Source organism: Gopherus flavomarginatus, chromosome 3 (genome assembly GCF_025201925.1).
Source record: "Gopherus flavomarginatus isolate rGopFla2 chromosome 3, rGopFla2.mat.asm, whole genome shotgun sequence".
Classification (NCBI taxonomy): Eukaryota; Metazoa; Chordata; order Testudines; family Testudinidae; genus Gopherus; species Gopherus flavomarginatus.
The window spans coordinates 130280228-130306784 of record NC_066619.1 but is presented as its reverse complement, the minus strand read 5'-3'; the positions used below and the strand labels follow the sequence as shown (position 1 = coordinate 130306784).

At 47.2% G+C, this 26557-nt stretch overlaps 1 protein-coding gene across 10 annotated transcripts in view; it reads right to left on the bottom strand.

The window, feature by feature from the left end:
* DNAH6 (dynein axonemal heavy chain 6) overlaps positions 1–26557 on the bottom strand; it is a 228254-nt gene that overhangs the window by 110242 nt on the left and 91455 nt on the right. For all 10 annotated transcript variants that reach the window (XM_050944316.1, XM_050944319.1, XM_050944320.1 and 7 more), the window contains 5 exons: positions 18829–19050; positions 16055–16202; positions 12953–13110; positions 5416–5547; positions 3771–3942 (listed from right to left, as the gene is read on the bottom strand). In XM_050944316.1, coding sequence (XP_050800273.1) covers positions 3771–3942; positions 5416–5547; positions 12953–13110; positions 16055–16202; positions 18829–19050 — 832 coding nt within the window. The remainder of the gene's footprint in view (positions 1–3770; positions 3943–5415; positions 5548–12952; positions 13111–16054; positions 16203–18828; positions 19051–26557) is intronic.

The window sequence follows — 26557 nt, the reverse complement described above, 5'->3', positions numbered from 1 at the left end:
GACCCCTCCCTTTCCTGTGTAAAGAAAAGATTCTGTACTGTCTGGACTATCATAGCAGCGGGAGGCTGCCTCCCCCTCATTTTATCTCAGTAACAAGTCAGTGTTTCTTATTCCTGCATTCCTTGTTACTTCACCACACAAATGGGGGGGGCACTGCCACGGTAGCCCAGGAAGGTTTGGGGAGGAGGGAAGCAATGGGTGGAGTTGTTGCAGGGACACCCCCTAGAATGGCATGCAGCTCATCATTTCTGTGGGATCTGACACAGAGCGGCTGTGTTCTCTGGTTCTCTCATACACTGGTTCTCTAGTACATTTGCCCCATATTCTAGGCAGGACTGACTCTATTTTTAGGTACCATTAAGGAGGGATTGATTCGGGGAGTCATTCCCATTTTTGTCTTTGCGTCCCCAGCCGACCTCAGCCAGGGGCACCCATGATAGCAGCAGACAGTACAGAACAACAGATAACCGTCATCTCATCACCAATTTACAATGGTGCAGCAAACGGTACAGAACGACTGATAACCGTCTCTGCTGTCATGCAAAGGCAAATGAATGCTGCTGTGTAGCGCTGCAGTATCGCCTCTGTCAGCGGCATCCAGTACACATATAGTGACAGTAAAAAAAAAGCTGAACGAGCTCCATGGTTGCCGCGCTATGGTGTCTGCCAGGGCAATCCAGGGAAAAAGGGCGCGAAATGATTGTCTGCCGTTGTTTTCCCGGAGGAAGGAATGAGTGATGACATTTACCCAGAACCACCCGCGACAATGATTTTCGCCCCATCAGGCACTAAAATCTCAACCCAGAATTCCAAGGGGCGGGGGAGACTGCGGGAACTATGGGATAGCTACGGAATAGCTACCCACAGTGCAACGCTCCGGAAATCGATGCTAGCCTCGGACCATGGACGCACACCACTGAATTAATGTGCTTAGTGTGGCCGCGTGCACTCGACTTTATACAATCTGTTTTACAAAACTGGTTTATGTAAAATCGGAATAATCCTGTAATGTAGACATACCCTAAGTAAATACAGCAAAAGTACAAGAACAGGAATGAAGCAATCAAGCTCCTATTATTATGTATACAGAAACAGAGCTAAGAGCTGACTAGTTTTACAGAGATGGTGGCAAAAAATCACGACTGGAAAGTTAATAAAGGATATGGCCTATATAGGAGAAATCAGCAGAGTAAAAGTGGAGGGAATATTGAATGTATTATTATTGTTATTAATTCTAACAATATTGTATGTATACACCATCCACCAACATCATCCATTTCACACAAAACATCATAAAACTATTTATAATGTTCTTATTATATTTATAAAAATATCTACTGCACACAAGCACTGAAGTGAAACAAAAGCCAAGATTAAAATACTAGGGACATAAACTGGTTTTATGGATCAGACATCTAATCGAGTAGTTTGCCTCCAATATTGACAAGTGTCAGATGCTTCAGAGGAAGAATAAGACTTCCCCCCCAAAAAATACACCAAGCCCATTGTGTAGTATCATATGTGGAGGGAAAAAATTCCTTCTTGACTCCAGCAATCAATCATTTTATGCCCTGAAGCATAAGATTTGATTATCTTACTAGGTTAGCTTAGATAACCTAATAAATAATAAAACTGTCCTGCCATAGCAGTCTACCCTAAGTGAAGAATTCCTATAACTATTAATTCCACAGGTTGGCCATATGCTAAATTAAGTATTATTAGTTTTATTACTCTTCAATTTCTTTAGGGACTTTAGATGTCTGCTCATTCTTTTATTGTGGGGCAGGTAATAAAGGAAGAACAACTCCTTTTTTATTATGTCTTTCATAATTGTGAACAGTCTATTACACTTACTCTAATTTTTCTCATTTAGAATCTGAATAATCCTAGTCCTCACAATCTCTTGTGCAGTGTGTAAATCCAATTATACTTCTTACAGTCGTTCGTGCCTTTCTCTGAGCTGTTTCACTTTCTTCTGTTTATCTTTAGAAACAGCACAATCAATTATAGGGGAAACAAAACACAGAAACAACTACATGAAAATGCAAAGGGAGGGAAGAAACAAATAGAGAAACTAGAACACCATTTATCCTCTCTAAGCAGCTACCAGATGCACACACCATCATCCAAAGTCTGCACATGAAGGGGTAAATGTTTGAAGACTTACTGATGTGCATGTAAACAGGAAAGTGAACGAACAGGATGCAGTGGTGCACATAATGGTAAGAAATGCTTTTAGGGATAAACAAAGCATGTGCATGCCTAAAGCCGGAGCATGCTCAACTGAGGCAGGTTGGGGACATGGCTCAGAAGACAAGCATGCGTAACTTAATTTTAAAGTCATGCAGATGTCATTAGGCATATGCAGCTTAAGCGTGATAGCAAGAGGCATCATGAGGCTTATTGTCATGTCCTTGTAGACTGGTTAAAACACTGCCATGAAAAAGAGGTAGCAGCTGAATTAGGAATCACATGCATAGCATTTGTGTTTGAGAGAGAGAGAGACATAGTTTGGAAGGAAGAAGAGGAGAAGAAAGATACCAGGCACAGATACTAGCAAAACTACTGCACCTGTCTGCACTAAGCCAGAGGAGGCCAATGAGAAAGAGAGAGAGAGAGAGAGAGAAGAGATGCTCATACCCTAAGAACAAGGTGTGCAGACTACATGGCAGAGAACCAGGCGATCCAGAGGAAGAAAATGAAAACACATGCTCCACCATCTCTGTAAGAAGACTGAAGAGGGGAGAAGAGCCAGATCCGGCAGTGCTATGTCCTCTTTGTAGTAATCAAAGTCAACCTGGCTCTGGAATACCCAGCCACAAGGAAATTCCAGAAGACCAAAGACACTAGGGGTTTCAGACAGACAAGGTGGATGGGTAAGATATTTTATTAGACCAACTTCCACTGGTGAAAGAGACAAGCCTTTCAGTTATACAGAGCTCTTCCTCAGTCAGCCAGCCACTTCCATAAGCACTGACCAATGCCAAGGCACCCTGCTTAATAGAACTAATCACTGTATTGTGGTAGCCTTCCTGGGGGGAGACAGAACCAAGACTGAGTTCCCCAAACAGTCTCCTCTCTCAAAGGAAAATAAGGTAAAGTGGACGTCTGTGCCTTCATCACTGGAGTCAGGCGTCTCTCCTGTATCCAGCACCACCCCTCCCATTCTGTTTCCTGCCGTACTATTGTAGCACCAACAGCAGGAGTTTTTATCTAATACACTGGTGAGTGTTTTTCAAGGACTTTCCATTGACTGTTATGTATCTTAGGGCATGAGGAGGAATTACTCTAACTTACAATGACTCTGGGACCATTTCTCTCACTTTCACCAACAGCAGATGAGCATATTTTGCTTAGGGCTATTGGATGCAAAATACACAATCTGAACTTACACAGTTCATACACTCACTCAGCCACCTTCCTTAGAATCAATCAATCAGGCTTTGTGAGCAATTACACAGCTCCTGATTAATTTCTCCTACCTTTTGAACCAGGGCAAGGTTTGCCTCTTTCTGTATAATGTGGAAATTAGAGGAAATCATGATTTGCTCTTAGATATACTGCAAGCAGAAAAAATGGCTGAACAAAGAAATTATTTATTGCAAATTATATCCTTTGCCCTAGTAAATAATGAATTTCAGAAGATATAATACTGAGATAGAGACTGTGAACTGCTTAGAGAATCCTCGCTGGACAGAAAGACCACAAACACCTGAAAATACACTAGAGGAACTAGAAAAAATACGATGTCAAAACCAAACACATTTTACCTTGCACACACTTTGATAAATCACGTAAATTAAATACATAATGGGATTTTGCAGGTGTTGGGAGAAGATCAATGCTCATTCTTCGATATATTTCAACAGCAGCATCCACTATGCTTGTTGCAGTCTGCTTTACTGCTGGAGAGAATTCAGCCAAAAAGCCCTTTAAGATTGCCTACACCCAGAACAACAACACAAAAAATAAGAGACACTTTAGAACAAAACATAAGGGACGTTTTCATTTTCTTTGCAGTCAGAACATGCTGAAAAGTTAGGTTTTTATTCAAATGAGCTGTGATTCCAATCTGTAATAATTTCAAGGAATTTAATTTGAAAAGGTTATCATAAAGACAAATGTAGCCAGAGCCGCACACACAAAAGAGGCTTTAATTTGATCAAGACTTAAAATAATGGGTACCCTAAAGTTAGACTCCTCAATCCAGGTTTAGAAACCTCAATAAGTGCCTGGATTTTCCGAAGTGCAGAACACCCAGCAGCACTCAGTCAAGTATTGTAGGCTTAGCTGGGGTGGGAAGGGGAGAAGTTAGAGTGCTTTTCACTATGGCTCTTCCAGGCTGCGGGGCGGCATACTGGGAGCCACACAAGGGTGCGGTAAGTTGGAGCAGTCCCAGGGACAATGCTAATTTATGCTGATGTCCATGCCAAACCCAAGAACAGACCAGAATTACCTAAAAGCTACCCTTACTGCACTTCCAGAGTCCTCTTATGAGGCACAGCTTAGAAGCTGGCCCAAGGATCTCCTTGGCCAGAGGGTAGAGATGAAAAATAGAGTATTGAGTGATGGGTTAAAATTAGTGTGGAGGATAAAAAAGAAATTCACTGAGGGAAAATTAAATCAACCACCCCAAACAAATGTGACTTTTAAAAAAATCTTTTGCTGAATCAAAAAAACCCCAACGCCTTCAAGTACATGAAAAAACAAATAAAGAACAACATCTGATCTATCAAAATAAAAAGAGTACTGCTACTTGTTTGTCAAGAAGGTGTTGATTGAGTTACTGGAAACCAGTGACTACACAGAGACCCACTGTCCTTGGACAGAAAGGTGGCAGGATCAGACCCATAACAAGGAAAACTCCTAGAAAAAATATTAAGTTATGAGAGTGTTCCCAATAAGCCAGAAGCAGAGAACTATAATAAATATCACTATTTATCCATCCTTATGTTTGTTTAATTATGCATGGCAGCTATTGAATAACGCACACCTGTTAGACAATTTTTAGCCAAATTCAAATAATATGTTTACAGAAACTGAAGAGAAGAAGGAAATATTTAATGTTATATTTAAATAAAGAAAAAGACACTGAACACAACTGAAATAGAAGTACCTTAAAAGGTTAATGACTAATAACTTTAAATATATGCTTCTGCCTGGCTCTATGGGCTTGATCCAAAGCTCACTGAAGTCAGTGGAAAGATGCCTCTTGACTTCAACGGGCTTTGGATCAGGCTCTTTGTGCACCTAGCCTCAGTCTACAAATATAAATTTCAATTCACCTTAAGAATTTGCAAAAGTTCCAATTTGACACATATTCTTGTCTAACTACAGGACCACATTGTGGTATGACAGGGTACACAGATGAATATGTTTTCGATCCCTTAGGGCCAAGCAGAAGTTGCTACTGACCTGAAAAATATGTTTAAGGCTGTGCTCCGAGGGTGTTGGAAGGCAGAGCATGGCAAAGTGTCTTATGAAACGTGGAGTTACTGGATTACGACCACCGCCTGGGGGTGCACAAGCTGATGCAATCGTTACATCCTACAGAGGGGAAATTCAGGCACAATTTGCATCAAACAGAATACTTAGTAATTTGTTTAATCATGCAAACGCTGCTACTTATACATTTAGTACTCATAGCTTTAGCAAGCTACTGGCAAAGCAAATGTGATTTTCCCTCACCTCCACGGTTTTTTTCGTTTTTTTTACTGGTATTCAAAATAATTTATTTATGAAAGTCCTTCAAGCACAATAGCATGTCCCAGAATAGACATGGTCAGTGCTGGCCAGCTCATTACTCCTCTTTCCCTACTCTCCCCATATTTTGTGTCATACAGTCACACATAAGAGTAAAATTAACAACAGCAGTTGAGTCCAACATCCTATAGCATTCTCACTGTGGGCTAAATTTTGATTGCACCCAACTGACCACACAGTCACAGGGCAGGGGAAAATAAGGAACCTCCCTTCCTATAGCATGGCCCATATGAGGCCCATGCAAAATTTCAGCTCCTGCACTCAGGAGAGCACAGGGGTTGCTACTGTGTTGCTCTCTCCTGGGAGCAATGGACCGAAAAAGGGGTGGAGAAGGCTGGGGAATAGGCAGAGCCATGGCTGGAAGCAAAGTGAGGTATGCTGTAGTCACTTAAAGGCTAGAAGCAGCAAAGAGTCCTGTGGCACCTTATAGACTAACAGACGTACTGGAGCATGAGCTTTCGTGGGTGAATACCCACTTCATTGGATGCATGTCATCCAATGAAATGAGTATTCACCTACGAAAGCTCATGCTCCAATATGTCTGTTAGTCTATAAAGTGCCACAGGACTCTTTGCTGCTTTTACAGATCCAGACTAACACGGCTACCCCTCTGATACTTAAAGGTTAGAGTAGACCACGCTCCTCACAGCATACCCAGGGAGCTCTGGGAGGCATTCTGTGGCAGGATATTTCCTGATGCTCCCTCAGGGTGTCACAGATACACACTCGATCAGCTAGGATTGTCAACATTCTACTTGCACAAAACACTCTTGCCCCACACTCTGCCCCGTCCCTCCTCCAAGGTCCTGCCCCTTCTCCAAGGCCACACACTCAATCCCCCTCTCCCTCTGTTGCTCACTCCCCGCACCCTCACTCACTTTCTCATTTGCACCAACCTGGCTCAGAAAGTTGGGCGGGGTGAGGGCTCTGGCTGGGGGTGGAGGAGGGGGCTCCAGGCTGAGGCACTGGGTTGGTATGTGGAAGGAGGTGAGGGCTCCGGCTGGGGGTGCGGGCTCTGGGTTGAAGCGGGGATGAGGGGTTTGCAGTGCAAGAGGGAGCTCTAGGCTGAGAGTTCGGAGTCTGGAAAGGGGCTCTGGGCTGAGGCAGGGGGTTGGGATGTGGGAGGCGATATGGGCTCTGGGCTGGGGATGTGGGTTAATAGATTCATGGACTCTAGGACTGGAACGGACATCAAGAGGTCATCGAGTCCAGTCCCCTGCCCTCATGGCAGGACCAAATACTGTCCAGACCATCCCTGATAGATATTTATCTAACCTACTCTTAAATATCTCCAGAGATGGAGATTCCACAACCTTTCTAGGCAATTTATTCCAGTATTTAACCACCCTGGCAGTTAGGAACTTTTTCCTAATGTCCAACCTAAATCTCCCTTGCTGCAGTTTAAGCCCATTGCTTCTTGTTCTATCCTTAGAGGCTAAGGTGAACAAGTTTTCTCTCTCCTTCTGATGACACTCATAGACTCATAGACTCATAGGTCAGAATGGACCAATCTGATCATCTAGTCTGACCTCCTGCTCAAGGCAGGCCACAGAACCCCACCTATCCAATTTTATAACAACCCCTATCCCAGGACCGAGTTATTGAAATCCTCAAAAATGGTTTGAAGACCTCAAGCTGCAGAGAAACCACCAGCAAGTGACCCGTGCTCCACGCTGCAGGGGAAGGCGAAAAACCTCCAGGGCACCTGCCAATCCACCCTGGAGGAAAATTCCTTCCCGACCCCAAATATGGCGATCAGCTAAACCCTGAGCATGTGGGCAAGAGTCACCAGCTAGCACCCAAGAAGGAATTCTCTGCAGCAACTCAGTACCCATCGCATCCAACATCTCCCCGCAGACCATTGAGCAGACCTGTCTGGTGGTAATTCAAGATCAATTGCCCAAATTAACGATCCTATCATAACATCCCCTTCATATACTCATCAAGCTTTGTCTTAAAGCCAGGAAAGTCTTTTGCCCCTACTACTTCCCTCGGAAGGCTATTCCAGAACTTCACTCCCCTAATGGTCAGAAACCTTCGTCTAATTTCAAGTCTAGATACCCTTTTAGATACCTGAAAACTGCTATCATTTCCCCTCTCAGTCTTCTCTTTTCCAAACTAAACAAACCCAATTCTTTCAGCCTTCCTTCATAGGTCATGTTCTCAAGACCTTTAATCATTCTTGTTGCTCTTCTCTGGACCCTCTCCAATTTCTCCACATCCTTCTTGAAAGGTGGTGCCCAGAACTGGACACAATACTCCAGTTGAGGCTTAACCAGCGCAGAGTAGAGCGGAAGAATGACTTCTCGTGTCTTGCTCCCAACACACCTGTTTAATGCATCCCAGAATCATGTTTGCTTTTTTTGCAACAGCATCACACTGTTGACTCATATTTAGCTTGTGGTCCACTATAACCCCTAGATCCCTTTCTGCTGTACTCCTTCCTAGACAATCTCTTCCCATTCTGTATGTGTGAAACTGATTGTTCCTTCCTAAGTGGTGCACTTTGCATTTGTCTTTATTAAACTTCATCTGGTTTACCTCAGACCATTTCTCCAATTTGTCCAGATCATTTTGAATTATGACCCTGTCCTCCAAAGCAGTTGCAATCCCTCCCAGTTTGGTATCATCTGCAAACTTAATAAGCGTACTTTCTATGCCAACATCTAAGTCGTTGATGAAGATATTGAACAGAGCCGGTCCCAAAACAGACCCCTGCGGAACCCCACTTGTTATACCTTTCCAGCAGGATTGGGAGCCATTAATAACTACTCTCTGAGTACGGTTATCCAGCCAGTTATGCACCCACTTTATGGTAGCTCCATCTAAATTGTATTTGCCTAGTTTATCGATAAGAATATCATGTGAGACTGTATCAAATGGCTTACTAAAGTCTAGGTATACCACATCCACCGCTTCTCCCTTATCCACAAGACTCGTTATCCAATCAAAGAAAGCTATCAGATTGGTTTGACAGGAGTTGTTCTTTACAAATCCATGCTGGCTATTCCCTATCACTTCCCAAGTGCTTGCAGATGATTTCCTTAATTACTTGCTCCATTATCTTCCCCGGCACAGAAGTTAAACTAACTGGTCTGTAGTTTCCTGGGTTGTTTTTATTTCCCTTTTTATACATGGGCACTATATTTGCCCTTTTCCAGTCTTCTGGAATCTCTCCCATCTCCCATGATTTTCCAAAGATAATAGCTAGAGGCTCAGATACCTCCTCCATTAGCTCCTTGAGTATTCTAGGATGCATTTCATCAGGCCCTGGTGACTTGCAGGCATTTAATTTTTCTAAGTGATTTTTAACTTGTTCTTTTTTTATTTTATCTTCTAAACCTACCCCCTTCCCATAAGCATTCACTATGTTAGGCATTCCTTCAGACTTCTCAGTGAAGACCGAAACAAAGAAGTCATTAAGCATCTCTGCCATTTCCAAGTTTCCTGTTACTGTTTCTCCCTCCGGGGTGGAGCCAGAAATGAGGGGTTCAGGGTGCGGGAGGGGGCTTCTGGCTGGGGCAGGGGGTTGAGGGCTCCAGCTGGGGGTGCAGGCTCTGGTGTGGGGCTGGGGATGATGGATTTGGAGTACAGGAGCAGGCTCTGGGCTGGGACCAAGGGGTTTGGAGGGCGTGAAGGAGATCAGGAGTTGGGGCATGGGCGGGGAGGGTGTGAGGGCTCCAGCTGGAGGTGCGGGCTCTGGGGTGGGGCTAAGGATAAGGGGTTCGGAATGTGGGAGGGGGCTCCAGGCTGGGATCGAGGGGGTATCAGTGCTAGGGCAGGTGGATGGGGCGTGGGAGGCAGTCAGGGGTGCAGGCTCCTGGCTGTGCCTACCTCAGGCAGCTCCCTGAAGCAGCAGCATGTCCCCTCTCCGGCTCCTACGTGGAGACACAGCCAGATGACTCTGTGCACTGCCTCATCCGCAGACACCGCTCCTGCAGCTCCCATTGGCACTGGTTCCCGACCAATGGGAGCTGCAGAGCTGGTGCTTGGGTAGCACACTGAGCCCCCTGGCTGCCCCTATGCCTGGAAGCTGGAGCGGGGGACATGTCACTGCTTCCGAGTGCCGCAGGGAGCCTGCCTTATCCCCCATTGCACCACTGACTGGACTTTTAACGGCCCAGTCAGAGGTGCTTACTGGAGCTGCCAGGGTCTCTTTTTGACTGGGTGTTCTGGGTGAAAACCGGACACCTAGGAACCCTACTCAATATGGGGAGGGGGGTCGTGGCTAAATTCCATACTTTTCCCCTATATAGTATGTATGTCTACTACATTACTACAGCTTAAACTTGAAATCCTTTGGCAGAAGCTATACAATGTGAGAAGAAAGGAAATTTATTTCTGAATGACAGTAAAAGGTTGTCCAGTTTCAAAATCACTCTGGGCAACCTAACCTTCTGCTGTTATCCTATGAACAGTACATATGTTGGGTGGTGGGACTGTGACACCAGAAAGAATTCAGCCAATCAAACTGTACACTTGACTTCAATGTATATACTAGTCAAAAATGGCATAAAAGTCTTGGCCGATTTTTCTTAACAGTTCAGTCTGCTCCGAAATGTTTTGATAATCTGTATAAATGCTGGGTTTCAAATGATGACTCAGTTACTAAACTAAGAGCAGGACTTCTGCAGAAAAGGAGCTAGGGATTACAGTGGATGAGAAGCTGGATATGAGTCAGCAGTGTGCCCTTGTTGCCAAGAAGGCTAACGGCATATTGGGCTGTACTAGTAGGAGCATTGCCAGCGGATCAAGGGAAGTGATTATTCCCCTCTATTCGGCACTGGTAAGGCCACGCCTGGAGTACTGAGTCCAGTTTTGGTCCCCCCACTTCAGAAGGGATGTGGACAAATTGGAAAGAGTCCAGTGGAGGGCAATGAAAATTATTAGGGGGATGGGGCACATGACTTACGAGGAGAGGCTGAGGGAACTGGGCTTATTTAGTCTGCAGAAGAGAAGAGTGGGAGGGGATTTGATAGCAGCCTTCAACTACCTGAAGAGGGGTTCCAAAGAGGATGGACCTCGGCTGTTCTCAGTGGTGGCAGATGACAGAACAAGAAGCAGTGGTCTCAAGCTGCAGAGGGGGAGGTCTAGTTTGGATATTAGGAAACACTATTTCACTAGGAGGGTGGTGAAGCACTGGAATGGGTTACCTAGGGAGGTGGTGGAATCTCCATCCTTAGAGATTTAAAGGCCCGGTTTGACAAAGCCCTGGCTGGGATGATTTAGTTGGTGTTGGTCCTGCTTTGAGCAAAGGATTGGACTAGATGACCTCCTGATGTCTCTTCCAACCCTAATATTCTGTGATTCTATGAACTCTAATAGTGAGTAGCTGCTCAGGCAGAGACAAACTGAACAGTATATTTTAGAAAAAGCAAGAGAGGTGGAGGGGAGAAGAGAGATGCCTGATTAGCCAATTGAAGAATTATGAGGTTCTCTTTATATCTCAAAATGAATTTCAAACTTCACTCCTTCATTAGACATGGAACATAGCTTTATGCTTAAGGGGGAAAGCTGGAAATCAGAACTGCTACATTCTAGTTCCAGCCTCGCCCTTAACTCACTGTGGAGCAAGAGGGAAATCACTTAACTTTTGAGTTCCTCTGTTTTCCCTTATCTAAAGCGGCAATAACAATATTTATCAACAGATGTATTGTGAGGCTTAATTAATTCATTTCACTTGTAAAAAGCTATGAAATCTTTGAATAAAATACTCTGCAGAAGAGTATAGTATATTGTATTCCAAAAAGAAAAATAAAACATCATTAAACTTGCAAAGTGAAAGCACCCAAGAGGCAGAAAAGCCATAGGTAAGGTCACTTATCAAACTTGATCTCTACTCCCTTAACACAGGAAAGCATACAATATAGGAAGACAATCCTTGCAAACTAAATTTGCTGATAAGATTTGCCAAACACTGTGCAAATCAAAACAGTTGTGCTTTGCACAGCTCTACTTATAACATGTTCCTATAGCTTATGATATGGACCCTTTGCACTGCTGAAGCATCAGTAAGGTGCTAAATACCTGCCCTGACAGCTGAGGATCCTCCATGTCTTGGGGGGAATCCAGGAGGTGTAGAGCCGGTCTAGCCAATTCTATACTACACATCATGTAGGGACATGCCAGGTATAGGCTTGACAAAGCCCTGGCTGGGATGATTTAGTTGGGGTTGGTCCTGCTTTGAGCAGGGGGTTGGACTAGATGACCTCCTGAGGTCCCTTCCAACCCTGATATTCTATGATTCTATGATAGGGGGGTATGGCCATAGAGCACTTCTATGGTGGACAGTCCCTTGAGGCAAAAGCCAATCAGAAGAGAGTACAGCAGTCCTGAGACTACTCCACTCTACACCTGAACCAGGGCCATTGTAGAGAAGGCCCCAGAATCAGGAAGCTGCAGATGCCTTTGTAGCTTCTCAGCTCAGGAATCTGCCTCTTCATCTTTTGAAAACAGTGTTTGACACAAAAAGTTAAAATAACATCTGTTTTAACATTGCTTTTTGACAGTCCCTTCCTTCAGTCTATTTGGAGTTTAGGCATATCAAAAGACTTAGCCCACAATTGTAAAAACAACCCTAGGTCCAACTGTTAACTTCTGGCAGCTGAAGAATGGAATTCTCTCTCATCAAATTCTTGGCTTGTGGCTGAAGGCAGAGGAATGTACGCTATATTGCAAGGAAGGAAAGAAGAAAGACGTACTGGCTAGTATTAGAGTCATTATTTAGAGAGAGGGGCTAAGTCCAGAAACGGACACCTATGTAAACACCTTCAAGGGTTGTTAGAAGAAAATCTCAGACCCTCGTTTCCTGAACTGAAAGAAGCTTGAAAGCTACAGGGGCAGCCGGTACTTCACACTGTTCTCATGTTGTTGCCTCAAGGAGCAGTGATAACATGCTTCAGAGGGAAATATGTCCTCCTTGGACAGACGTGGTACCCATGCTAACGGGGCTAACTGGCAGGCAATGCAGAGGGATGAAAATGGAAGTGTTCTGGAGGATCACACACACACACACACACACACACAAACACACCTCAAAACTTTGAAGTCTGAATACAAAGGTACTTTTAAAAAATCTAAGTGATGTTTAGAAGCAATGCAGAGTTAGAGCATATTAACCGTACACAAAGAATACAATTAACTTTATCAAATTCACAGCATAGTTAGATAATCTAAAAGCTGGAATGACCTGTATTTCTTTCCAAAATAGTTTCTCTCTGTCATAGAAACCTCCAAAATCTTGGTACTGCCGAAGTAGCTCAATGGGAGGCTGAGAACCATACCGATCCAATTTAGGCATGTTTAGATCATCCACAAAAATAACAACTCTTTTGTTTCCTGGTGCTCCTAAGAAATAACAATATAAAAGGCAGACAAATCAGTGCTGGTACTTTCCACTTATGAAATAAAAATTCTAGGTGCAAAAATAATGCCTTAGGCTATTTACACTGAGCCCTGGTCTACATTACAAATTTACGGCAGAATAACTGTGTCGCTCACACCCCTGACCTATGATTATATTGACCTATGCGTGGTGTAGACAGAGCTATGTTGCCAGGAGGGCTCCTCCATTTGACACAGCTACTGCCTCTCAGGGAGGTGGAATACCTACGCCAACAAGAGAAGCTCTCCCATTGGCATAGGTAGCATCTTCAGTAAGTGCAACAGCAGCACAGCTCTACTAGGCACAACTTCAAAGTGTTGACTCTACAGCCACTTTTAGAGTATTAGCATGAGCCCCACCAGCCCAAGTCTGTTGACCCAGGCTGGAGGCTTGCTCCAAAATGCTGAGAAGACATTATGGAGGTGCCTTAGCAGCTCCACAGTTAAGGTTGCACTGAGTTTCCCACTTAAATTGTTTTGTGAATTCTTAAACTGCTCATAGAAATCATTCTTAAACATGTTCTATTTCAAGAAGGAGAACACACTTTCATTTTTCCAGGTACTCATCACACTCTTCAGAGCCTTCTTTGCAGAACTTTGCAAGATATTAAATCACTCTCGTTGGAAATTTTTCCAGAGACCTTAACGGTTTTTTGGGGTCCCTAGAAGGCAGCAATATCAAAAATACCAAATTTCAAACAGGACTTCAGCCTAAAAAAATGCCCAAAACAGGGTAATTTATTGGGAAAACTCAAAATACAGTTATTGGTCTTCTTCATCACAAACCTGTTTAATATTTTGCCATGAAGACCGATGAAGCATTGCATCTTCATGGAGGATTTATTTCCACACACATTGCCTCCACAGCTCACTGCCATGTTTCCCCTGGTTCCAAGGCTTCATCCCTTGGTAGCTCTTCACCCTAGATGCCGCTGTGCCATCCTTGCCCCTGCCAGTTCACTGTCTTGAACATGAAAACATTCCACACTGGAAGTCCCAGGCTGACATATCAAACTAGATCCATTAGACCGGGTCTACAGTCTGATGATCCACAGGATACGGGCCAGACAGAGCTACAAGCTCTGCTTCTGAGGCAGCATTGGCTACATGACTCTCATCCTCCCAGTCTACTGCCACCATGTCTTAACCCATATTACACATAATGGACATGATGGGGGTAGGGAAAGGGAGAGAGCTGCCGAGAAAGTTGCTTGAGAAGTAGAACCTGCAGCTCCACTAGGGAGCCAGCTCATCTCTCTGAAAAACCTTTTGCAGTTTGCTGGGAGAATCTATCAGACTGACATTACAACAGCCAAGGATTATCATTACCATTTAGTCATGGAGGTCACAGCAGTCACAGATTCTGTGACTTTACCGGACCTCTCTGACTTCTTTGGCTGTCAGGGGCTGAAGCCAGGGCTGTGCACCCCTGCCCTGCAACTGGGGCTGGAACCAGGACCCTGTAAGCAGGGGTTGTAGCCAGGCCCTGCTTCATGGCCTGGGCTGCATCAGGGACCGTGTGCCTCCCTTGTGCCGTCCCAGGGCCGTGTGCAGTTCCATCCCCCGCACCGGCTGTGGCCAGCTCCAGAGCCGTGGCTGTGCCCCTCACTTCAAGCCCCAGTCTCGCGGCTTCCACCGGGGGCTGCAGTAGAGGCTGTGAGCTCACCTCGCGGCTTCCCAAGGCTGTACATTCCCCTCCCCCAGCTGCGGCTGGGGCTTGGTGGGGACTGCGGCTGGGGCTGCGCACCTGTCCTGCAGCTGTGGTCATCTCCAGAGTGGGGGATGTGTGCCCTCCACGGCTCTGCCCCCTGCCATGGCAGCGGGATTGGCCTGTCAGTCCTTCCCCATTCACCCCATGGGACTCCATTCCTCCCCTCTACTTAGCCCTGTCCCCTTGGTATTTTTAGTAAAGTCACAGACAGGTCATGGCTTCATGAATTTTTATTTATTGCCCGCGACAAAATCTTAGCCTTAATTATCATATTGCAGGGATGCTGGTGTTTGGGGCCAGGGGGTTCAGGAGCAGGCCTGGGCATTGGGGCTCCTACCTGACTCCCTAGCATCTTCTGCACACTTACCCCAACTTCTCTACTTAGACCAGATCCATGGCTCCCAATGCCTTGCCCAGCTCCCTAGTTCCACGGCCTCCTTCCATCCCCTACTCCTCTACACTGTATTCTACACTGAAATAATTTTAATATTCATGTATTTTATTTACATTTAAGAATCCACAACGTACACATCATATTCCCCATAATCACACTCAAACACACAACCCGATCTCTGACCGTATACTTTTTCATGTTCACGTACAAATAATACATTGTAGATTTGGCAGTAAACATATGCATCTTAATCTATCCGAAGTCAGAGTTCAGGTTGTGCATGTGAGTACAATTACAAAGAAGGGGATGTTTGCATTGTGAGTGGTTAAATCTTAAAACTGAAAGGAAATTTGCTGTGGAGTGGAAGAGTCTATAATTGTGTTTAGTTATTGTGAACTGAGGTTGGAAAAGGTCTGAACTGAGGTTGGTGTGGATGTTGTTGTTGAAATATACTTGAGCAAACTTAACTCTGATAAAAGATGTTTTCAGTGTGGAAAATGTAAATACATCATTCAAGAATCCCCTCATAAATCATTATATATGATAACTTTTCACACTACTCAATATTATAACAGCTGTTAACAGATTTTAAAGCTTTTGTACTTCAATATTGCCCTCAAGTGTAAGACTGCAAGAATGACATCGTTTAGTGAGAGGACTGAAGCTTCACTTGTTCTATTCCAATTTAACAATAAGTTTTCCTTGAAGTTAGCCCTCAGAAACATCATACTTTGAACTAAAATACCATACACACTTTTTTACATTACTGAAATTAAGATAAGCAAATAGTTAAAAATCATTACCTAAAATATTTTTTCTTTTCTTTTCTAATTTGGACTCGATAATCTCTTGTGTTCTAGCAGATGATGTCTGAGCAGAGAAGTTTAGGTAAACAGGAACATAGCCTGCTTCTTCTTGTATTCGGTTTAGCAATCCCCTTGCAACTACAGACTTTAATTACAAAAAATAAGTAATAGTAACTTCATTATACACACACACACTCTTTATGGTTCTATTATGCAATCACTTTGGTAAACTGCACAGTCCTGCAACAAATAATATAATGCAATTAATCAAATGAGTAGAACAGTGGGCCAGATCCTACTTCCACTCTCAGCCTCCCCCCGATGATCCTCTCTAGCTCCATAAGAGCAGAGTGAGTACTCCTGAAATCTATCCTTGGACTATAGAAGCCACTGCTCTTTCCTGCACTGGTTTTTAGAAAGAGAGACCTATCTCATAGAAGTGAAATGGAGCCTGATCATTGAGTCCAGCCCCCTGCCTTCACTAGCAGGACCAAGTACTGATTTTGCCCCAGACCCCTAAGTGGCCTCCTCAAGGATTGAACTCATAACCTTGGGTTTCACAGGCCAATGCTCAAACCACCAAGCTATCCCTCCCTGTAGCCTGATTGCTGCTTAGGCACAAAGGAATCACCATACTAGATCGAACCAGGCTCCATCATCACTCTAGTTTAGTATCTCATCTCTGATGGTGGTCAGTATTAGCTGCTTCAGAGAAAGTATGTGGTTGCAGTATGCGGTTATATGATAACCTGCCTGCAGGTAAAGTTTCCCTCTAACTCTCAATAGTTAGAGTTTAGTTTTTATTTTTATTAGTTTCCATTTTCCCTTCTTGTGGATTCTAACATCGTGTTTGCTTTTCTGACTGCTACTGCACACTGAGCAGAGCTCTTCATTGAGCTGTATGAAATGATGCCAAGGCCCCTAACTTAAACTGTTTGTTAATTTAGAAGCCAGCAAGGTGTACAGGTAGTTCAAATTATTCCCTCCACTGATCATTACTTTGCATTTGTCAACACTGAATTTCATCTGCCATCATGTTGCCTATTCACTGAGCTGGGTCAGGTCCTACGAAGTTCCTTAGTCTTCTCTAGTTCTGACTTATTTAAATAATTCTGCATCATCTGCAAAGCTGGACACCTAACCTTTCACCAGGTATTAAACAACACAGGACCTAATATGGAACCTTGAAGCACCCTGATGTTAACCCTTTGCTATGACAAAAATTGCCCATTTATTTCCACTCTTTGGTTTCTGTCTCGTAGCAAGTTTCTGATCCATGACAATACTTCGATTCTCAAACCCTGACTGCTTATTTTCTTTAGCAACTTCTTCTGTGGGACTGTCAAAGACCAAATAAATTATGTCAACTAGTTCTCCTTTATCCACTGTTTTTGGCACTTTCAGAGAATTCTAGCAGATCAGTGAGGCTCAATTTTCCTTTGCAGAAACCTTGCTGATTAGACACTATCGTATTATCATTTCCTAAATATGTCATAATTCTGTTTGTAATTACTGTTTTAAACAATGTAGCAGATATAAAAGTAAAGGTTGCTGGCCTGCAGTTCCCTGGATCATTCCAAGCACCTTTTAAAAAATATAGATGCAACATTCGCTACCCTCCAATCATCCAGCACAGTAGGAGATTTTAATGGGACATTTCATATTTTAGCTAGCTGCTCAGACAGTTTTTTCTTAAATTCCTTCAGAACTCTTGGGTTAAAATCACCTGGACCAAGTAACTTTTTGCTTTTTAATTCATCTGTTTGTTCCAGCCCCTTTTCTTTAGATGTCTGAATCTTTAATAGTGCATGATCAGTGTTACCGGAAAAGAGTAGTTCTGGGATCAGTATGTCCCCAACATCTTCTGTGGTGAAGACTGACAGTAAAACAATCGCTTAGCTTCTGCATCTTAAGAATCCACCCACCAACCAGCTGCCCAATCACCTCTCCTCTCCCCTCCCCCTAACCTCAGGAATCCCCAAACCCGTATCCCAAATGCAATTTCCTAACAGCCCTGTCTTAATTAATACTAAATGTAATTCCTTTGATTGGCTGAGTGAAGGTAGGCCCTATACTCAACTCGGTGCCCTTTCTCTGTCTGTCTGTAATGCCACAACTTTTGAAAACCACTTCAGATCAATTCTAGAACTTCAGGGAAGATTCTAGGCAACAGGCAGGACCATACTGATTTTGGTGAAAAGCCTGATTTCCACTAAAATCACCGTTTGGCCCATCAGGATACAGGGCTCAGGCAGTGACCTCAGAGAGGCCTGTAGAATGGGAGCAGAGTCACTTGGATACAGGGGTGCAGATAGTGATCTTACAGAGGTCTGTGGGAAAGGAGCAGAGTCACTTGGATACGGGGTAAGGCAGCCACCTCAAGGTTAGGGTGAGAGTGAGGGCAGATTCCTCTCCCCTCTCTGGTCACCCCACCCTCACCACCCAGCCAGACCTCTTGCTCTTGCTCCTTTCAGGCTCTCTCCAACTGGGCCTCTTGCACCCCACCCCCACTCTGGTCAAGCCCCTACTGATTTGGGGGATAATCTGCCAATCTGAAAACTGGAAAAGTTTGATTTTAGTGGACATCAGAATTTTCCAATTGTCACCTAAATCAGTGGGCTCTGACCAGGGTTGGGGGTAAGTGGAGGGAGTTGAGGGATCCTGCTCTAGTGGGGGTGAGGGTCTGGCAGGGTGTACAGCTGATAGGTAACCAAGTGTGTGATGCTCCAGCGTTAATCAAGTGACCCTACTGCTATCCAAAGGATTCTTACCTTGCCAACCCCAGTAATTCCTGTGAGCAATACAGAATGTCTGACAGCTAACAATTTTTCCATCAGGTAGCCATAACGCACAGTGTCCGTGGTTGGAACAAGCATTTCAAAAAATGGCACTTGTCTGCTGTACTTGAAAGTAGGTATAACCCTCTCCCAGAGTTCCAGTCGTCTACTATCAAAATCCATGTAAACACTCCACAGATCTCCAGAGGTTGGAAGCTAGAAGGACAAAATAATCCTAAACAGTACTTCATAATAATAATAATCAAAAGATTATATTTTAAAATTCAAATGCCTTTACATCTCTGCATTCTCCATTGACATGAAGTAAATCGGTAATTGAATTTCCATTTTTTCCATGCTGTTCTCTATTCAGCTATTGCCCAAACTGAATGCAGAATCTTATATTTAAACATTTTAGTAATTCTTTATAATGAATAGCATGCAGGCACTATGCCCATCTGGTTCCATACAAAAATGGCACCAAACTGAAAAGTATTTGATTGATCGAATGACTCTAAGTATTAAAGGCAGCCTTGCTTGCTGGATCACTGGCACTGAGGTGAGGACTGCCCCACCTTTGTGAAGATATCTGTGGAGAAGTGTCAGCTGATGGGGGTGCTGCAGAGAGGCCAACAAACCACCCACACTCTGAACCTCTTCCTTCAGCAGAGCAAAGCTCCATGAACTGGCATCAATCTGGCAGAGCTCCTCTTTCGTGGCTCCTGAGATAATCTCCTTACAGCTGAAGCACCATCTCACCATCTGCTTGGTGTGCTTCCTCAGCTCCACCACTTGGGGTAGTGCTGAAACACAGGCAAGGAGCCAGCCCAGTGGGCCCATTCCAGAAAAAAAAATGGTTACCCACCTTTTAGTAACTGTTGTTCTTCGAGATGTGTTGTTCATGTCCATTCAAAGTAAGTGTGCGCGCGCCACGTGCACGCCAGCCGGAAGATTTTCCCTTAGCAGCGTCTGTAGGGTCAGCCCGGGCACCCCCTGGAGTGGCACCACCACGGCACCCTATAAAGGGGCCTACCAACCCTCCACGCCCTCAGTTCCTTCTTGCCGGCACTCCGACAGAGGGGCAGGAGGGTGGGTGTTGGAATGGACATGAACAACACATCTCGAAGAACAACAGTTACTAAAAGATGGGTAAAAGACGGTTACTCGCCTTTGTAACTGTTGTTCTTCGAGATGTGTTGCTCATATCCATTCCAGTTAGGTGTGCGCATGCCGCATGCATGTTCGTCGGAAGATTTTTACCCTAGCAACCCCCGATGGGTCGGCTGGATCGCCCCCTGGAGTGGCACCGGATATGTACCCCTGCCGATCCAACCGCTCCTCAGTTCCTTTTGCCAGTTACTCTGACAGTGGGGAAGGAGGGTGGGTTTGGAATGGATATGAGCAACACATCTCGAAGAACAACAGTTACAAAGGTGAGTAACCGTCTTTTCTTCTTCCAGTGCTTGCTCATATCCATTCCAGTTAGGTGAATCCCAAGCCTTACCTAGGCGATGGGGTCAGAGTGAGATGTCGCAGAGTGTAATACTGCGGAGCCAAAGGCTGCATCATCCCTGGACTGCTGAACCACGGCATAGTGAGAGGTGAAGGTATGGACTGAGGACCAGGTAGCTGCGCGACATATCTCGTGGATGGGCACATGAGCCAGGAAAGCAGCAGATGAGACTCTAGCCCTGGTAGAGTGGGCAGCGAGGTGGCTCGACGGAACATGAGCCAAGTCGTAACAGGCACGGATGCACGATGTCATCCAGGATGAAATCCTCTGTGAGGAAACGGGTAGGCCCTTCATACGCTCTGCCACCGCGATGAAGAGTTGTGGGGTTCTGCGGAAGGGCTTTGTCTGCTCGATATAAAAAGCGAGTGCTCTATGGACATCTAGGGAGTGCAGCTGTTGCTCCCTGCGTGATGAATGTGGCTTCGGGAAGAATACCGGAAGGAAGATCTCCTGGTTAACATGGAAGGCCGATACCGCTTTGGGGAGAAAGGCTGGGTGTGGTCGCAACTGCATCTTGTCCTTGTGGAACACAGTATATGTAGGGTCTGCCGTGAGAGTCCAGAGCTGGGAAACTCGTCTTGCTGATGTGATGGCCACAAGGAAAGCGGTTTTCCAGGACAGGTAGAGAAGGGAGCAAGTTGCTAATGGCTCGAATGGGGCCGACACAAGTCTGGTAAGAACCAGGTTGAGGTCCCAGGTTGGGGCGGGGCGGCGTACCTGGGGGAATAGCCGCTCCAAGCCCTTGAGGAATCTAGATACCATAGGATGTGAAAACACCGAGCGACCATTCTCCCCTGGGTGGAAGGTAGAGATGGCCACCAAGTGCACCCTCAAAGATGATATCGCTAGGCCCTGTTTTTTACGGGATCAGAGGCAGTCCAAGATGGTGGGGATGGAGACCTTGGCGGGAAGAACGTTGTGCTCTCCACACCAGCATGTGAAACGCTTCCACTTGGCCAGATATGTTGCTCTAGTGGAAGGTTTTCTGCTACCCAAGAGTACTTGTTGCACTGGGGCAGAGCAACGCAACTCAGACTGGATCAATCACTCAGGAGTCATGCCATGAGATGGAGGGACTGTAGGTCTGGGTGATGCCGTGGTCCTGAGTTATCAGGTCCAGGTGAAGAGGTAGTGGGATAGGGTCGGCTATTGACAGGTCTAGCAACATGGTGTACCAGTGCTGCCTGGGCCACACTGGAGCGATCATGATAAAGTGGGCTCTGTCCCTGTGTACTTTCAGCAGGACCTTGTGGATGAGCGGGAATGGTGGAAAAGCGTATAGCAGGTGAGTTGTCCACGGTATCAGGAAAGTGTCCGCTATCGAACCCTGTGAGAGGCCTTGAAAGGAACAGAACATTTGGCATTTTCTGTTCTCGCAGGACGCGAAGAGGTCTACACGGGGAAATCCCCACTTCTGGAAGACCGAAAGAATAACGTCTGGGCGAAGCGACCACTAGTGAGAAAGGAATGATCTGCTGAGGTGATCCGCCAGAGTGTTCTGAACCCCCAGGAGAAAGGACGCTATGAGGTCTATAGAGTGGGCTATACAAAAGTCCCAGAGTCGTAAGGCCTCCTGACAAAGGATCGAGGACCTTGTCCCGCCCTGTTTGTTTATATAGTACATGGCTGTTGTGTTGTTGGTGAATATTGACACACAACGGCCTTGCAAGTGCTGTTGGAATGTCTGGCAAGCAAGGCGGACTGCTCTTAGCTCGTGGGGGCATCAAATGATAAAATGTCCACCACTGGGTCCTCTACCTCCGGGACCTCCTCGACTTGCAAGTTCATATTCTGTGCACACGACTGAGGAGGTCCTGGTGGGCCCTCAGGTCGATTGGTGGAGGGCCTACAGATGACGTTCCGGTTACCGCCTCGTCAGGGAAGGACAATGAGGAAAGACCTGGGACAAGTGGGTCAGTTGAGGGCTCTTCTTGGTGGACAGCCTCTGTCTGCCTTGGGATCTGGGAGTCCTGTGGCTGGACTGACACTTCCTCCGAAGCAGAAGGAGAAGGGCGGCTTATAGTGGCTTCCGGCACCCGGTATTCTAATGTGGCAGAGCGCGATGGGCCTGGATGCGCACCTTAGGCCTGATGACATGCCCAAGGTGTCCAGAATGCCCACTGTTGAGGTCTGTGATCCTGAGCCTGGGGCTCGTGGAATATCGTGGTGGGCACATCGGCATCTCTGTCTGGGTATACTCACTGTCCGCCTGCGAAGACACGGACAGGTGCCGGGATGGCCAGGGAGGAGCTGAATGACCATGGTAAGAGTCCCTCTCTCTCGCCGTTAGTGATCTCCTCGGCACCGGGGATCGGTACCTGGAGTCATACAGTTGCCGAGAGCGAGACTGGGACCTGCAACCGGTGCGGTGCCCGGAGGTCGACCTGGATCTCGAAGGTCTGCGGCGGGAACGGCTGTGAGAGTCGCGGTGCCGGGAGCGGTGCTGGGAGCTGGAGCGGTACCGAGTACCGGGCCGGAGGCCGAGACGTCGATCTATGCTGCGAGTACAACCGGTACCGAATAGGCGAGCGGTGTCAGGACCGTGATTGTCGATGAGACCGCGAACGGCGCCGGGACCTGGATCGTGATCGGTGCCAGTCTGCCGAGCCGACTGAAAGAGGTCTCATTATGGCTGGCTTGCCTTTGGAGTGTAATACCCGCACCGGCAGTGCTGGGGGTTGAGGCAGGACAGACTCCGTCATGGCTATAAGGTCCCTGGCTGTGGAGAATGTCTCCGGTGTAGAGGGGACCGTAAGCTCAACCACAGGCCTCGGCGGAGAGCTCTCAGGGACCGGACTCAACGGCCCCCGCGGGACCTGAGTCAACAGTACCGCAGCAGTCGGTGCCGCGGCAGGTGCAGGAGCCGGTGCTGGGTGGTCCGAACGAGGCTGCGTCTGTGGCGCCGAGGGCACAGAGGTAGTGGAGGACTTTGACCTCTTCTGCTTCGGGGAGAGAGATCGGTGCCGAGCAGGTCCCTGCGCTGGAGATGGCCGGTGCCGCAGTGTCTTGGCGGCGCCGGCATGGTCTGGTGCCGGAGGAGCGCTGCTAGGAGAGTGATCAGCGCTCGGTGCCGAGGACGGAGGGTTCAAAACTGCCTCCATGAGGAGATTCTTTAGGCAAAAGTCTCTCTCTTTCTTTGTCCTCGGTTTAAATGCTTTGCAAATATGGCACTTATCTGTAATGTGCGATTCCCCGAGGCACTTTAGACAAGAGTCGTGGGGATCGCTTGTGGGTATCGGCTTATGACAGGCCGAGCACGGTTTGAACCCCGGTGATCCGGGCATGGGCCCCAGCATCGGGTGCGGTGAAGGGGCTAATGCCCAAACCCCGCTAAACTATATACACTAACTATTTAAGAACTATCAAACTAACTATAACTATATATAAAAACAACTATATACAATAAAGATAGCGAAGAAACAAGGAGGAGCTAGGGAAGTGGAGGACAGCTAAGCCGTACTCTACTGTTCCAACGACCGACACGAGCGGTAAGAAGGAACTGAGGAGCGGTCGGGTCGGCAGGGGTATGTATCCGGCGCTATGGCGGCGCCACTCCAGGGGGTGACCCAGCCGACCCACCGGGGGTTGCTAGGGTAAAAATCTTCCGACGAACGTGCACGCAGTGCGTGCACACCTAACTGGAATGGATATGAGCAAGCACTCGAAGAACAACCATTTTTTCTTCTTCGAGTGGTTGTTCATGTCCATTCAAAGTAGGTGACTCACAAGCCTAATGTTAGGAGGTGGGGTTGGAGATCACTGCTGACTGGAGAACTGCATGCCCGAAGGCTGCGTCATCCCTCGCCTGGTGCGTGATGGCATAGTGAGACGAGAACGTGTGGATGGAGGACCACGTGGCCGCTCTACAAATCTCCCGAGTCGGAACCTGAGCCAGGAAAGCCGCAGAGGAGGCCTGCGCCCTAGTGGAGTGGGCCATGACCGGAGGGACAGGGGTCTTAGCTATGCGGTAGCATTCCTGGATGCAGGTCCTGATCCACGAAGAGATTCGCTGAGAGGAGACCGGGAACCCATTCATCCTTTCTGCCACTGTGATGAAGAGCTGGGTCAAGCGTTTGAACGGCTTGGTATGCTCTGTGTAAAATGCCAAGTCCCTGCGGACATCCAAGGAGTGTAGCCTCTGCTCTTCGCTGGAGGCGTGCGGTTTCGGATGAAACACCGGGAGAAAGATATCTTGGCCCATGTGGAACTGCGAAAAGACCTTGGGTAGGAAAGCCGGATAAGGTCTAAGTTGGACCTTGTCCTTGTAGCATACTGTGTACGGGGGCTCTGACGTTAATGCTCGAAGCTCCGACATCCATCGGGCCGAGGTGATCGCCACCAGGAAGGCGGTCTTATACGATAGGTACAGCAGGGAGCACGAAGCCAGAGGCTCAAAGGGAGGCCCCGAGAGGACAGAGGACCAGATTCAGGTCCCAAGCAGGGGTCGGCTGACACACATGTGGGAAGAGCCCATCCATACCCTTGAGGAAACACCCAACTAGTGGGTTCGCAAACACCAAGGCACCCCCGTCTCCCGGATGAAAAGCGGATATGGCTGCCAAGTGAACGCGAATGGAGGAAAGGGAGAGGTCCAGTTGTCTTATGTGAAGCAAATAGTCAAGGACAGCGGGAATTGGTACCCCCAGCGGGTCGTAACCCCGCTGACCCGACCATATGGAGAAGCACTTCCATTTAGCCAGGTAGGTGGCCCTGGTGGACGGTTTCCTCCTACCTAGCAGCACCTGCCTGACCTGCTGGGAGCACTGCAACTCCACCAGGATCAGCCATGGAGCATCCAGGCTGTGAGATGAAGGGACTCGAGGTTTGGATGGTGGAGGGAGCCCTGGTCCTGCGTGATCAGGTCCAGGAGTAGGGGCAGCGTCAGGGGTGCCTGAACTGACATGTGCAGGAGTGACGTGTACCAATGCTGGCGTGGCCACGCCGGAGCTATCAGGATTACCCTAGCGTGATCCCTGCGAATCTTTAAAAGCACCCTGTGTATCAGGGGGATCGGAGGGAAGGCATGGAGCAGACAGTTCTCCCATGTCTGTAGGAAGGTTTCCGACAGAGACCCCCGACTGCGGCCCAGGAGGGAGCAAAACCATCGGCACTTCCTGTTTTCCCTTGAAGCAAACAGGTCTAACCGGGGAAAGACCCAGAGCTGAAAAATTGAGCACACCACATCCCATCGGAGGGACCACTTGTGACCCTGGAACGAGTGGCTGAGGGTGTCCGCCAAACCATTCTGCTCCCCCAGAAGAAAGAACAGGTGAGGGGCATTGTGAACGCAGAGGGGAGAGGAGCGTGCACCCTCTGTTTGTTGATATAAAAAACTGCCGCCATGTCCGAAAGGACTGAAACGCACCTGCCAGCCAGGTGAGACCGGAAGGTCAAACACGCCAGGCAGACTGCTCTCAGCTCCCTGACATTGATATGCAACTCGAGGTCCTCTAGCGACCACAAACCCTGCATCTTGAGGCGTCCCAGGTGCGCTCCCCAAACTCGATCCGAGGTGTCCGTCACCAGGGAGAGGGAGGGTTGCGGGGCAGCAAAGGGGACACCCATGCAGACTTCCCGCGGGTCGAGCCAGCACCGTAGCGAGCTCAGCACCAAGCAGGGAACGGACACCACTGAGTCCAGGGGGTCCCTGACCGGGCGATAAACTGTCGCCAACCAGGACTGGAGCGGGCGAAGCTGCAGTCTGGCATGGACCACCACATAGGTGCACGCTGCCATGTGGCCCAACAGCCAGAGGCAAACTCGCTCAGTGGTAACCGGGGCGCGGTGCAGTCCGAGGATGAGCTCGGAAATTGCACGGAACTTGGACTCTGGCAGGTACGCTTTGGCGTGGGTGGAGTCCAGAACCGCTCTTATGAACTCTATTCATTGCATCGGAGACAGGGTGGATTTGGCTTCGTTCAGGAGGAGGCCAAGATTGAGAAAGGTCCGCCTGATGAACAACACCTGGGTCTCTATCTGCTCCTTGGAGCGGCCCTTTATCAGCCAGCCGTCCAGGTAGGGGAATACCTGGATGCCCCGCCTGCGCAGGAAGGCCGCCACTACCACCATGCACTTCGTGAAGACCCTGGGAGCAGCTTACAGGCCGAACGGGACCACCGTGAACTGTGGACGTCGGCCACAACAAATCTGAGGTACTGACAGTGCCGTGGAATTATGGCAATATGGAAATAAGTGTCCTTTAAGTCGAGG